The 16,379-nt window shown below is 38.4% G+C and overlaps 1 protein-coding gene across 1 annotated transcript in view; it reads left to right on the top strand.

Annotated features, from left to right (window-relative positions):
* Positions 1 to 16,379, top strand: part of LOC132902960 (zwei Ig domain protein zig-8-like) — a 380,584-nt gene that overhangs the window by 331,129 nt on the left and 33,076 nt on the right. Inside the window, exon 4 of the mRNA XM_060950048.1 lies at positions 6,716 to 6,926. Within this exon, the coding sequence (XP_060806031.1) occupies positions 6,716 to 6,926 (211 nt within the window). The remainder of the gene's footprint in view (positions 1 to 6,715; positions 6,927 to 16,379) is intronic.

The following is a 16,379-nucleotide window of genomic DNA, read 5'->3' as shown; positions in this document are numbered from 1 at the left end:
TAAAATGATAGTGCCAGACGACAATCTTTCCATTTTAAGTATCTTTATTTTACAGTTGCACGCCTTAAAAGAATAATCTGGTCCCTTAAGTTTAAAAGTTGAAAAATTTTAATACTTTTTGTTACATAACATGTATATAAGCGTTTACCTTAAATAAAACTAGAATAAGCTGTCACTAACTAAAATAACTTTTTTTTGTATGTCTTCACGTAGTTATTTTACAAGCTCTTATGTTATTCAAGATGTTACGTTTTCGATCTGATGAATCAATTACACATAAAAATATTAGAAAAAGAAAATATTTGTAGGCATTTTTGTCTTTTGTTTTAACACAAACTCAAAAACTACTGGATCAATTTTCATTTGATAAAGACAAAACCTTCAGAAGTAACATTACGCAATTTTTCAATACAATCACATAGTACTGTCACATTTGCATTGTCCTTTAGAAAAGTCAGAATTCCCGCCAAAGATCCCGGAAATGTGGATATTAACCGGGAGGTCCGCGCGGCGTGAAATCGGATCTGAATAAACCTCATCTCTCAGCGCGGGAGAGCGGCCCGCCACTCCCGCCGCTTGTGCCGGGACGCGACCGCGCCCAGGGCTGCCAGGGTTAAAAACCGTAATTACTTTTCGGGCCATAAACACATTTCAAACGAACTCATAAACAGATCATATAGTGCATACAGTAAAATTACTTAACTATAATTTTTTTCTCCAATAATTTTGAATAGCTAATATAAAGCTATTAAAAATATATTCGAAAGGAGTCATAATGACAAAATCTTTCATAAGCAAAGTTATTTAATGCTGCTATTTTGATTCGCTACTTTTTTTTCTTGTAAATGCTAAACCCATTCATATCTTAGATGTTAATAACCTTTTTGTAAAATTGCTCAGGGATAAGACCGCCTTTGCTCAACATATTCAAAATGTTCATAATTGTTCTACATTTGTATTTTTAAGGGCAATAAAGATATTTTTTATTGTATAGCTTTCGATTATAAATGAGCACTTAAAATTCGCCGCTTCTTTGGCTTCCATATTGCACTAGTTTCTCGTATTGACCTTGCAAACCACCGCAAAACGAATAAAGAACAACAGATTCTTGAGATAACTTTTACCTAGTTATCAGTAACTCAATTCTGAAGTCGTGTAGAAGTTGGTAGCATCCCTATCCGTTCCCGCCGATCCCGGTTGATCCGGGATCTTGAAACAACCCGCGAGTTACACTCGGACTTGTGAGCCACCCGGCTACACCCGGCCTACACCCGGGCGCCCGGCCGACCCGGACAACTTCACGGTTTTATAAACTCCAAGACAACAGCTGCGAACGGCGACTACTGCAGAACACACACCTATAGAGACAAAGCTACTAACAATTGATAAGTTGCACACATACATAAAATTACGCCTCTTTTCCGGAGAAGAAGGCAGAGGGTACATCTTTCCAGTTGCCAGGAAACCGGCCTTTTTTTTATCTTTATCCACATTTATTACTTTCTTCATGCAAGCGCCCCTCACTAATTTAGGACACTCTTAATGGGACCTTTGCCTAGGACGTTCCTGATTTGTATAAGATACACAGATGTCTGGTAAAGACTTCAGATGCAGACAGCAACAAGTTGCTAGCCCATTACCTAAAAGAAGAAACCCAGTATTTAATTGACTTTAAAATATTATCTTTTACAATTGTTTAATAAGTTTATATTTATTTATTTCACTCATTTTTGCACAAACGAATCAACGTGTTAATAATGTCAGCTGCAACCGAGTTAGCTTTGTCTCTACATTATTTATCCTCCAAGCGGCTATATCGCGAATTAATTCTGTTAGCGCGGGAAATGTTGTCTTCGCGACGTAATGCTGTTGCGAGTTTGTGTCCGCGAAAAAGGAGCATTAAGCGAATATTCCTTAGTTGCTGCCGACTTCTTTGATAAGATTTTCGAAGAAAGAAATTCGTTTTGCATTTACTTTTAAATATACAATTGTTTCTTGCTGTCTAAAAAGTAACTTTTTAAAATATCCGTTTTGAACACAGTAATTTTAACATTTTCAGAGTTGCAGATTAAGCATTGTCTGTAAATGTCAGTGCTGGTGGGGTGGGGTCTGTTTTTCACGTTCGAGTTCCGTTTATTTCCTACATTTAAATAGGAATCTACTACCGCTCGAGGACTACCACTTCACTATATCCTGTACTTACGGATGGTTCTAAATTCGGAAGATAACTTATTGCCCGTGAGGTGCACTGCACCAGGCCGCGCAGGGTCTTTAGACCAGCGATTCAAACTGCATCACAAAACCAGTGAACTTATGAAAGCAACGTTCTGAATTAATCCCCGCCGCGCGTATAACCGATGAATTATGGATCACAGATTCTTTCGCATCGCCTGCTCGCTCAAAACAAAATGGCATACAGAAGATTAAACTGGCGCTGGCGCTGGCAAAATTAAACAAGCAGAAGGCTCAATGCCTGTAGTAGTTCCGAGTATTATTTTTTCCGAACTTTGTACTACAATATTATATATGTGCCGTGTGGTTCCCGGTACCAATAAAAAAATAGAATAGTGCCACTCTTTCTCTGTCACTCCCGTGGATGTCGTAAAAGGCGACTACGGGATAGGCTTATAAACTTGAGATTCTTCTTTTAAAATGGTTGTTGAAATAAGTGCTTATCCCCTAACTCGTCTCTTATGACAACCTCGGGAAAGAGGAGTACTACGAGTATTTTGACATCACTGGAACCACTCAGCAGGTGAAGATTTATTGTTGTAAATATATCTTCTTCTGTATCTTCCTTGCTTTAAAGCGGTGACTCGCGACAGATAGGTACATGTTTAATCCAGATCTCTAGCCAAGCGCGGGCACAGCTGACTGATTTATTGCTGCGAATTAAATTCAATTTATACCAAACTAAAGTAGAGCAGCTAAACATTTCTACTATCGAATAAGATAAATTTGATACAGTTTCTGTGCAAAAGCGGAGTCTTAAATTTATTATTAGGATATCTCAAAAAAAGAAACAAATCGTAAAACCATAGTGTTTTAAATTGTATAGCGCACTGGCCGCTTAGAAAAAAGTAAACATTTAATTGTAGAAAAATAGTGATATTCAATTGTTAATTTTCACAATGATTGTCATGAATTAGAATTACTCACGATATTTTAAGTTTTCATATTATTGTTTTATTTTGATTTACCAACACGTAGTTATTTTATTTTATCCCGGCATATTCTTTTGAACAAATACGGACTTAGGGACAAGACAAAGTCAAATCCAGAATCAGGGTCAAAAAATACACTTCGGGCTCCAGAGTTGAGCAAACAGGATTAAACAACGAAGAAGAAGATAATTTTTTGACTAAAGTGCGAAAACAGGAATATAAACACACCCTTTATGTACTGCTATAGTCTGGTGAAAGTGGAAAATAAACACTATCAACATGCAAATATTTGTTCGCTGCGACCCGGTGTAGTGCAGCCAATCATTTGTCACGACGCGACGGAAAAAATGATCTCTTTTGTGAATAGAGAACTTTGACAAAAGGCACAACAGTCTTGTTTCACCACCTAGTTATTTGTTTGAAAATAATGGCACTGTAAAATTATTTTTTATCTACGAGTATCTATTAATATAGTCCTATCATTCCGATTTCTTTTTATCACTCACTTAATCAATTTTCAATCGAAATAAATCTGGCTGTGATGTGAGAAGTGAATCTGTTGCAGATTCATATATTGGACACACAAACAGCAACTCTTTACGCTAGGAGTTCCTTTCGCCTTAAGGTGAATCATTACAAAAAGGTGTATCATACACAACTCTCAGCGTGGTTTGAACCTAGATCCTTACAACTTGGTATACAACACAACAGCGCTGGGTCACAGGGGTTGAAGACAGAAAGAATGATCTAGGTACACATAGTAAATATTTTATGCTTCCTTCGATCCTAGACTAGCGTTAAAATCGAGTCATTAATTTACATTACTGTGAATAATAGAGCTGATGAGTTATCGTATTATGTGACGTCATCACGTGAGACCTGGATCGATGCAGGCCCCGGGGACCTCGCTGCAGCACCGCCAAATTAATCACTCCCAAATGGTCATGAAGTTGGAGCACTGACAGGGTTACCACACGATCCAGTGATAATTAGAATTCCTAGTAACTCTTGCTTACTCCTTGTAGAGAACCATGAAGTTAATCGACGTTTCAGGAGTAGGTAAGTCATAAAAATGTAAGACATGATTTCGAACCTACATGACATCGTTTTTCAATTTACTAGAAAAATTTTGTTAACTTTTAAGTTCCTATGAACAGAATTACTTTGAGAGTAACCTAAATTCAAAGTCACCCACATTAATGGCTTGGTCTTCCTTGCACTTCTATTATGAAATTTATATACTCGTACTTATAACAAAACTGTCTACTAACTATAACTAAACAGAGACACATTATTTACCAGGTCATTTCTGTCAACCCTAGTGGTGGGATGTCCCGAGTCGGACTCAAGTTTTAATTGTAACTCTCCCGGCGCTTCCTCGCGTGTTTCAGCACCAACGAGTATCAAACTGACAAAATATTCACTGCTCATTTACTACAAGAGAACGCCATTAGCTCTATTTACGTATAGCGAAAAAAATCCGGTAATTTTCTTAGTGTACCGGTCGGGTTCTACTGCGGAGGTGCGAGTAGTGAAAGGTCCTATATTTTTACCACAATTCATCTAATTTGGTTGATAAAAAGTTATACAACAGATCATTTCAATACGAATATTCACTTACTAACAATTATAAATTCAATCAGTGCGATTGTCCTGAAATCCTCAAATACAAATCAGAATCGTCTTGTCCATCAATCAAAATTATATTTTTTGCAACAAACATTTTTTTCTTTATTGAAAGGTTTTTTCTAACTTTCTTTTTAAAGCTATTTTCGACGCAAAGATCGTAGTTTCAATGAAATATCTCGAAATATTGCACAGTAGAAAGTGTTCTCACTGCATAAGATTTTCATAAAGGTGTATGCATACGTGTGAAACTACAGCACAATTTCACATTCATCTGCAAAGTTTCCCGTCTGCGCTCTACGTCTACGATAAAACTTTAGACGTAGATATACCTTCTTTCCTACACGTCTTCGCTTCTTTTTCTTGCTTGCCAGAACATGCAGGCATAATTAAAAATTTATACATGAATTATTTCCAAAGCCAATATAAGGCTTACTTATACTGCAGCGGTATACATACTCTTTTCTGAGTCTCTTTTGTGAGTCATGTAGATAAGTTTGATTGCTAGCCGATGTTTTTTCGGTGAGAGTAAACCTCTGAACCTTATTAAAGAAGAAGAAGAGGACCGCCAGGAGGATGGTGATCTTTACAATAACCAATTTCGACCCTGAAATCCACTAATTATTAAAACTTAATCAACCTTAGTCATAGGCGTCAAATTCAAGAGATACCTTTTAATTATGAAGAAGTTGAATAAAATATGGTTAAACGAAACGAACACAAATATGAAATAAAATCCAATTTAAGGCTGTAACGCTCACAAAGCTGGCATTCAGAGAAAAATACGGAATTCCATCGGGTCGCGACCCCGCGCGGCGCGCGTGAATTATACATCACGGCACTTACAGCATGACTCTCTGTTCAGACCATGGGCTGAGCCCAGGGTAGTTGAGGAAACATAGCAATGCCGATCTTTAATTGATGTATACTGAAATACGAGTACATTAAGGTAACCCGTAAATGAAAGGGGTTAGAGTTCGATACCCATAATTTTAGCAGTTACGTTAATTATTTGGAATGCAATATAAAGACGAGTCAATAGTGACAACACAAAAGACTACGTTTAGGTTGATGGCTGAAGCAATTGATATTTACAGATATGTTAAAAACTAACAGAAGTTCTAATAGGTATATTACGTTCCGGTTTTCAATAGTTGCTACAATTTCGGTTTTAAATTGAGAGCATTGTTTCTTACTACGTCTAGTGCTTCATGCCTTTCCTTTTAAACATCCTTAACTCCATATTATTCGGTAAATTTTTACCACAAACCACATCAATCATATCTTATATACTCGTACTTAGTCTCGGAAATGCGTTTATAAAATCAGAACGTGAAGGCGGCATGTAGGATGTGGAAGCATCGCTTAATAAAACGAATGAGTAATAAAGCTCAGCGCTCATAGAGCCTGATTTGCATGGCAATGGGGCCCTAAAACAACTGCCGGGAATATTAACCGAAAATACTTCAAACGCCCTTCCAGCCCGGTAGCTGCGACCGGCCGTATTCAACCTGTGGGCCGTGTGGCGGGGCAGCCCGGGGTATTGATAATTTTAATATAAGTTATTCAGTTAATCAATCCAGATTAAAGATTTGAAGTAAGGCTCAAATTTGTTATTAATTTCGCAATATGGACTACAGCAAGTGGTAAATCTTCCAGTAAAAAAACATTAAACATTTTTCTGGACAAAGAATTCTGAAATAAACGTGCATGGAGATCAATAGTAAAGACCGATATAATTTGATATTGATTTCAAAGTTTTATCTTATTTTGATTCCGCCATTAAGTACCTGAGATATAAACAATTTTATTTATTATATAAGAACTACTTACTTCTCCCATCCCAATCATTCCGCATTGGAGCTTGGTGTCCACTCTTAAATGAAACGCTAAGAAGGTATCTAAAACGCCCCTTATCTCCACAGGTGTCATGGATCCGCCACCGGGACCTGCACATCCTGACGGTGGGCAGCTACACGTACACGTCCGACCAGCGCTTCCAGGCGACGCACTCCCCCGCCGCGGACGACTGGACGCTGCACATCAAGTGGGCGCAGCAGCGCGACGCGGGCGTCTACGAGTGCCAGGTGTCCACGCAGCCCGTGCGCTCCTTCTTCGTCTCCCTCAACGTTGTTGGTAAGTCTCTTACTGCACATGACACAATGCCCCACAAAGAAACACAGTGCATACTGAGTCGGGCAGTAGTGGGATGTGGGACTTCACATTTGGGACTTCATATTCTGTTTATGACAACAACTTGAAGAATTTCTTCAAATGGTTTTCGGCGTCTACAAGTTCCAAGATTTCCAAGCAACCTGTGCGGTCGTCCTTGTCTCAGTCAATTAGTGATAAGCCTTAATGTTACTTCATGTGACACACTCACCCACCACGACCGACTGGGTGCAACTTATCAAGCTTCAATGAATGCTACGTCTTTATACAGATCAACCAAAAGTAGGTAATTATATGTAGCGACGCTCAACAGCGACCCTGGAGACACCATCGAAATTGGTGTATAGAGTCGAAAATGTCGGAAAGTAGCTATTGAATGGTATAAACAAGTAACTCTCCCTTTCTATCTTTGTTCAATTTTATCTTAACCTTAAGCTCGGCCACGAAGGGAGCAGACGCTGCAGCGTCTCCGCAAGACATATTCACGTTTCACCGACGTAGTGAAGTGGGACACCCGAGCGGGGCGCGGTGTGGGATCGCGGGACAATCCCGACAAATGGCGAGTCGGGAATGCGATGCGAAATCGCACCCAGCCATTGTCACGGAACGTTTTAACATATTTATTGGAGCGGATGGGCGTGCTTTGAATTAATCGGGCTCGCGCGCCCAAAACAGCAATTTGTTGTAAATCCAGAGATAAAAGCGGATACCGGCCGTCGTCAGCCGCAATCGAATTCATCACGAACGCTGTATTTGTCTAAATAAACGGACCCAAATCGAATGCGTATCGCGATCGCCCGCGTTTATTGTAACTGATAGCAGAATATGGCCGGCCGAAATAAAACGCTGATAGGAAACGTTATCCCGTCGCAGAATGGCCTTATCACCGGTTCCAAAGAGAATACGAATGATTTTTCTCTAAGAAAATGCAATGCTGTTACCGCGCTAGCTCCATTAGAGCCCCGTGGGTCAGTTGGGCGCTCGCCAGGGTTTTATAAATTGAGATTGCTCCATATCAATTGATGGTATAACTCGCGCCCGGTGTCGCTAAGTGCTCGGACTGACTGCGCGCACTAACGGCGGAACGGAACGCAAATAATCTGCAAAATTCCGATCGACTGCTGCTGAAGTTTCCGACATTCGAAGCACCTTGTAAAGTAAGTACCTCAATGAAATTGCATTACTTCAATCGTTTATCGAGCGTCGACAGAGAGTCGTTTCGTTCGACGATGAGACTCGATGAAAATGTTAATCAAGGAGAGCGAGCTCCTTATAATTTCCATAGTTCAACAATTCAAATAAGACATTAGCATTTAGGAAGCGATGCAGCCGATCGCTCACATTTGATATAATTCCGCGTAATGGTGCCGTCGGGGGCGTTTCCATCTCGACGGAATTTTTATACAATTATGCCGGAAATTGCTCGATGAAGATTGTTGCACAAATCACGTAACTTTGTTTTGAGGACCTCCATTGCCCAAATATGCACAAGCCGCTGTACTTACGCTTCATGATAGCTATTCGGGCCCGGCACAGCCGGATTAGTCGCCGCTAAGCCTTTCCGGTCGGCGGACAAATTAGCTAAGGTATACATACGTATATCGAAGCCGGTAGCTGACTCTAGCTCACCCAAAGCAGCTCGACGACACGACTAGCAACAAGACTAATGTTTAATAAATTAAAGCATTTATTGTTGTTGGCTGTGTAGATTTTTCTAGATTATTTAAAGTGTACAATCTCCATTAGGTGCCGGCGTTGAAGCTTCGCCATTCCTGATGTGATTACTCTGCGGAAGTACTCGACTTTCAAAGAGTAAAATCATTTAGGAATTCAAAATTCTCCTCGCGCTGGTTCTTTGAAAGCGGGCAATTTCCTCTATTCATAAGAATATGTGTTTGGTTATTCATGATTCTCGCGCGAACTCACTTCAACGATATGAAATATAGAAACACCATTTATTCTACAGAGCGCTTATAATACAGTTTTCATCATACGATTCGAGTTATTGTTTTATTTCTAGGTTACGCTTATAACGTTATTGGAACTCGCTTCAAACGTGGAAATAAAAGCTTCAATCTATAGAAAATTGTTTGATCGCAACGTTCGAATAACAATCAAACAATTTGCAGTTGGCACAAAATCGCGATATGAAAAATTGTTGTAAATGTACTACGAGTATTTGGAAACTCGCTTGCCTCGCTTGACGAAATGTAGTTTTCATTGTCAAATATACAAGGCTTTGGAACCTGCTACTTATGAATTTTCAAATCAATTCGCGGCATCTGACATTTTATTTCACGATCATCGGAAGTCCGGAAATAACGAGTACATTCGAGGCTTCACCAAGAACTTCAGGAATCACTTAAAATGGTTCTTCTTCTTATGGTAAGAACTATATGTCGCCAGTAATAAATCTGTAATATGCAGTTTGTAGGACAAACGTCATAAGTCAAAAGTGATAATTGTAGCTATAATTTGAGAAGAAACGCCATATTCTGCCGCCTTTTATAAAGCCCTGGATACATTTTGTAGATTATATGCCGCACGCCAACTAGGTGAATATTCAAACTGCAAATATTGTATTATCTTTATGCTAACATGTAAGAGACCGAATAATTAATATAAGACCTACTAAATTAAAGGGTGATTCTAGTTGACTGCAGTAAGTAGTTGTTCTGTCAGAAGGTCAGGTGATGCTGTGGTGTATATCTCTTTACAGCTTCCAAAAAGGATTGATAGAAAGATTTTATGATGTCGGCAGATTGCGAGGAGATCTACAAAAATTACATTAGCCAGTGGATGCAACAGCAGATGTTCGCGGACGACGCCCCCGCTGCGCCCGCGCCGCCCAGTGAGTCGCGTGTTACTACCGAACCCCTCTTAAAATCTGTGACACTTTTTCTAATGAATTAAAAACAGCTTATAAGTAACGAAGGTTGCATGAATTAGTTCAATCCGTTTCAGATAAAAGTTGTCTATTTTTTGTTAATGTAAAAGATCTTTATACTTACAATGACTGTCTCCTGTATTCTTAACTAGTTACTAACATACTACTCATTGTTTTAATAAGCAGTCAATTAAACGGAGCTTCATAAAATGGTTTGTTTTTTCTTTGATTATAGAATAGAAGTGCTATCAGTGTGTACTTTACTAACATAATATTATCATGAATGATTTATTTGAGTGATATTAACGAATCGAGTGCGCCTTTGTGTGTGAAAATACAATTTGGAATGGGAATAAAATGCAGCGCGCAATATGAAGCTGAATTCCGCAAATTATTGGCCGCGTTCTCTATCCGATGGAGTTGTTTTATCGAAAAATATCGAGTTTAATATCGAGTCGGAGCGAGGTCCGGCGTTTATTTCTCAATCCTCGCAATGAGTTAATTTAATTAAAACCCTCTCGGCGTGACACAACATCGGGTGTTCTACTCGTCCGATACCGAGTCCTGACTTACTATAGTAATTGAATGCCACTGCTCCGGCTAGGAGGAGTTCCGATTAATTTATAGTTTATTAATGGTTTGTTACTCTATCACTTGAAGTAATATCTACCAGTATGATACTAAACATTATAAGTTACCGCTTTCACGTTACCTTTTGCGTAAGGATTCAATAAATTTCGGGCATTTCTGTCAATCATAATATTTTCGTCGAATAAAAATAGAACGCTTAAGGCTCTGCCCGCGTGTAACGAAATTTAATATGCTACTAATTTCCATTTTCGCGGGAATTTTGGGAAATTCTCTCGTGGTGCATCTCGAGATGATCATAACAGGGACTTACATGATTCATTATTTCAAATAACTAGAGCCAGCGGTTTGGGGTGTGCGTTGATTGATACGAGTTTGTTAGTCAACAAATCAGTCAGTGTCCTTTTTTATACAGATTCAATTTACGAGCATAACAGTACTAACAAAATATTGAAATCAAAGCTTTATGTAGTATTAACATCCACAGTATAAAGAGTAAAGATTTGTATTCTTGTATATTTGTAACAAATAAATTCATAAACTGTTGTTCTGATTCTCACGAAATTTCGCACAGGCAACTAAATTTATTAGAAATAGCTGCTATTTTTTTCTGAAATTTCCCACGGGAGCAAGCCCCGAGCAAAAGCAAGTCGCTGTATAAATGTCTAGTATGTTTCCCAATGTATTGTACATCTCCGGAATTGGAGCATGCAAATGAAAATCGGCCGCACTTTACACGGCTACATAATAAATGATCGCTCGGAACCCCCTTTATAAAATGAGGCGTGTTAATTGAATCCCATCCATTATGATATGAAGAGCCGTCGGCGGCAGAGGGAATAACCGGGTTATCACTGCGAGGTGAAACATTCACTGCTTTATTAATATCTCATACATTGCAATAAACTTCAACATCTTTTAACATTAGGAAACATGTTTTTGTTCAGAAAAATATTTTTACTTTCAATGCAATTTTCTACATTGTAGTTTGTATTTATTATGCTAACAAATATTTCAACGGTAACTCTGGGATATTGAAATCTAGATTTTATTTAATTTCAAATCAATGTAAAAAGCGACTAAGGGATAGCCTTATAAACTTGGGATTCTTCTAGGCGATGGGCTGGCAGCCTGTCACTCAATTCTATCATCAAGCTGAACAAAACAACTGAACACTGATAAGTCTTCAAGACTGTTGGCTCTGTCTACCCCGCAAGGGATATAGACGTGATTGTTTGTATATATGTAGTACTTAGTTGGAATTTTGAAACTAAACCGAATGTTGATGTATCCGCACAAGTTGAATGCCCGCTTTCCATGAGAGAGTTATTGAAAGTGTTTACGTATAGAAAATAAGATAGAAAGGAAAAATCCCTCCTGTAAATTTAAATCTAAAATTTATTTTCTAATGCCCATACCTATGTATGGGCATTTTATTAAAGGGAATGAAAAACTACGAGTATATATCTAAAGTTCAAAACGCGCCTCATGTTTCTTGTGTATTGGGGTTTTTGTAGGCTGTAGCAACTATTTGTCACAAGGTGTTTGATGAAATTATATAAGAAAATCACTTATAAATCTTGTTATTAAGAAGCTTTATAACTTGCTATCACGAACCAGGCGGATAGCGTTGCCTGTTCTGCGTTTTCGTTATTCTTCGTGGAAATTTCTCAGGTAGAGTTTTAATTAACGTTGAAAACTTTGGCGAACTCACAACAGATTGAAAATTAATCGCGTCTCCGATCAATGCGAAGGTAGGAATGGAATTAAAGCTTGGAAGCTGAGCGCCTCTCAGCGTGCGCGTGCGGTGGGTAACCGCCTTGTTACCAGGAAGCCTGAGTTCTTTTTCTAATCTTATACCCAAATTATGTACAAACATCCGAGACCAAAATAAATCAAACAGAAAAATAGTTCATTTTACATCATGATCTGACTCCGAAGCAGGCCACGCCTAGTGAGAAAAACGATAATTATTTTCTTTATTAATCCATACTATTCGTGGTTCTATACTTATAATATCACAAAAACGACTGGACTGGTTAAGACGAAATAACGTACGGAGAAATCACGGCGAAGACCACGGAAGCGAAGCCCCGCGCGAAAGCTAGTACATATTTTTATTCTGCAGCGGAATGAAAAATAAACTGCCTTTGTAATAAAACTATTGAGTGCGAGGAGATAAACGTGAGATGTAGGGTGTGACTACCTGGAACCGGGCGCCGCCATTAACCTCATTTACGCAGCCTCCTTATGCACAACTTGTGCTGAAATGATTTGCACATTGGGCGAGTTGGAGGCGAGTGAAGTGGCGAGATAACTGGTACATTCCAAAAACAAAGAGGGAACCTTAACCAATTCACTTCTGCCTAATTGGTTCTCCTACTGATGATTGCGTCACACTTTAGAGATATATTCCTATAGCCACGATTCTAGACAAGGTAATCTGTAAAGTGCTAAGAAAATGCAGAACAAGCCCTCATGATAACAGAAAATTACCCGGTATGATAGAACCCAACAAAAAATGTTGTACTGAGTGCGTCGTCAAAATGGTGAAATTATCTGAAAAATTAAATACTTTTATATATTTAATTCTTCAGATAATTTTTATCGAAAATTTCTCACTCAGAATACCTGAGTTATTAGTCACCGCTTTATCTATTGAAAAAAAAAATCGAAAGGAATTCAAATGCTACAGAGATTAAAAATGATCATCGGCGTACCGTGCTGGAAAATGTTATTCATTTTATTAAACTTTTTTGTAAAAATATGTAGGTATTTACAATGGGGGCACTCAATGCTAAATGCATTAACTGATAGTCAACCTTTGGATTACGCAGAAAATTAAGTGGGTGTTAAATAAAGTAATTATCAGATAACCCTACATATATATCTACAAAATAAACTACACACATACATATCTACATACATAAATATCTGTAACATCGTTTTCTTAACTGGATTCGTAAAATGTGAAGTCAGCTAAACGTTTTATCGCGTGCCTTACGAGCTCTAGTGCCGGCATGATAACCCACGCAAAAGGCATATTTATAGAGCTGAAGCCGGGGCGAGTGCACCGTGCATCAGCTGCATGGCGGCGGCGAACTAGCGGGCACGACTCCCCGCCCTGTGGTGAAACGTGATAAGGATTGAAATATTATTATCAGTGTAACGGTGGATGAATATTTTAAATGCTGATTGGAAGATTGGAGTATCAGAATTACCAGATCGGGATCTGCCATGTACGAAAACAGTATGAATAAGCGTAAACAAGAGTGATTTAAAAGGATCATAACAAATGATAATCAACATCGTCAAAGGAAACATGGTTTTTTTTTAATTATTTGCTGTTCAAAAAACTGATAGCCGTGTGGTTCCCGGCACCATTAGAAAAAAGAATAGGACCACACCATCTCTGTCCCATGGATGTCGTAAAAGGCGACTAAGGGATAGGCTTTTAAACTTGGGATTCTGCTTTTAGGCGATGGGCTAGCAACCTGTCACTATTTGGGTCTCAATTCTATCATCAAGCCAAAAAGCTAAACGTGGCCTATCAGTCTTTTTGGGACTGTTGGCTCGGTCTACCCCGCAAGGGATATAGACGTGACTATATGTATGTATGTAAAAACTTATCAAGAAAGTTAGACGATAGTACAAGATAGATATACTCGTATGTACTTTTATATGACTCGTGTGCAAATTGTTAGCTCAATCGAACGCCAAGAAAGTGGGTCGAAAGCGCCAAGATTAGATTGCGCGCAAGTGAGGATAGGTGAAATGAAATAAAAGCTTGTAAAAGAGTCATGTTCAAAGTCAATTTTCCGGCTTTAACAAAAGCTAAGTCCGGCGAGTCCGAGTCAGCGTTCCGCGTGGAAACGCGGTACTTTATATGCAGGTGCGGGCTGCAGCCGTTCACACCTGCTGGGCGCCGCTGGACTAGTTACTATATTGTCTGTGGGGGAGTAAACAGTCTGATCATTAGGGTCAAGATTTTTGAGCGGGTATGAATTCTTTGGTTGGATGTAAGGTAATAAAGTGGCATATGTGCTTGTTTATGGAGTTTGAGGAAGTAATATAAATATGGTCTTGTTTTGGAAAAATATTCATATCCCCATTTTACTGAGAAGGCCATGATTAAGTGGAGCTTTTTTAGCTGCGGAGTAGGCAGGGTCATTTCCCTAACATGATATGTGTATGTGATAATGAGATCGGTCTAAATAATCTTTTTCCAGTTAACTACTCTATTAAATATTACCTATTCTACTCCACCAGAAAATACTCGGACACATTTCGAATAATCTCTGATACTTACTATGTTTCTGTGAATTATATTTGCATTTCAACAGACATTCCGCACAGTTCTCAGAAATGTGAAATAATTTCGCGAATAACAGCAGTGTAATTTAATAGCTGAAACCGTTCCATCGCTAGCACAAAGCCAATTGTAATGCGGGCTTGAGGCGAGTGCGGCGGATTAGGTATTCCTCAGAGCTTGTGGCGCCGGCACCGAACCCTGGACCACGTGATTTAACTCGTGCACCACAAGGTTATGCTTCGCTTTCCAAGTCAAAACAATGGTAAATAGAATTATCATCCAAAGCTTCTCCGTGAAGTTGGCGTTTAAAAATGCTTAGAGTCTATCGCGAACTAGGTTTTGTTCGTGGCTTCACTCTCATATGTCATTTATCGCAAATCTAACGGGACTAGTTTTTACTTTTGCTGAGAGAAAATTACTAGGAAATATATCTTTATGTGTACTCATAATAAAGTGAGTAACAAAAATTTATGAAGATTCATTAATAAGATGAATCCTGAAATGCGATCAAATAGACAAACACAATTTTTTATTTATTAGTGTGAAATGAGTTTCTTATTCTCTCTTTTACCTTTATCTAATCTCAATTATAAACTTGGCTTTTATACTATACCTAATTTTAAAATAATTTCAAAATGTGAGAACTGCACAAATTACAATTTATTTTTAGACAAACTCATATAATTAGATAAAGCTTCAAAGTATTAGCAATACTAATAGGCTTATAAAATCATAATTAATTAGGGACTGCAATAAACAGGGCCACATTCGTTCACCCGTCACCGTCAGTTTGTCACGTCCCCAATAATGACGTCATTAAAACACACTCGCACCCTGATTGCGTTACATTATCAATTAATTTCGTGTGTGTGTGTGTGTGTGATGGCTGACGGTCGTTACACATCGGACGTTATATGAATAACTGATCTCTGAACCCGCCGCCGAGTGTACTGTCTGACAAATAGTTCATTTAATATTAATCAAATGTTCGGATCGCTTGTTTTGATCGTTATAACTAATTATTAATAAGCGTATATGTGTAACTTTCAAATTACGAAATTGTGAAACAATTTGAATAGATATAATTCAAAACATATGAAAAATAGTGGTCTCTTTCTTCTCATACGAACCAATATTGTAATAAGTTATCACTACTCAAGTCACCTTATTTTTACTTCTTTTTATACTTATACTGCTTTCAGACCCATCTTTGCCCAAACTTCTTGAAAACAGCTATCATTTTAAAGTCTTTTAAAAGTTAAATTAAGCTTATATAAGGACACATTATTATGACAGAAATTAATCAAAACAAACAGTTCGGTTTATAAAATGAGCGGAACGTGCATTTAATTATTCTCAGCTCGGTGTGAAATTCGTTACACTATTACAGAAGTTACAGCCTCAAAGTGAATTACACGTGCATTTCCCGCCGCAGCCGAATAAATAATAAGTATGCATTAAAATCTCCGGAGCGTTTCCGTGCAGCTTCCGAGTTGAAATCTTTGCCGCGGGCGAGCGGGGGGCTGCCAGGATGCGGAATAGTTACAGATCACTGACTTGAAAAGAATTACATTTGACCGACTTTAGCGACCTGCATCATAAGAAAACCAAGAAATATATCATCTTAATC

Source organism: Amyelois transitella, chromosome 3, assembly GCF_032362555.1.
Source record: "Amyelois transitella isolate CPQ chromosome 3, ilAmyTran1.1, whole genome shotgun sequence".
NCBI lineage: Eukaryota > Metazoa > Arthropoda > Insecta > Lepidoptera > Pyralidae > Amyelois > Amyelois transitella.
Note: the sequence above shows the minus strand (reverse complement) of the source record. Positions and strands in the feature narration are given on the sequence as shown.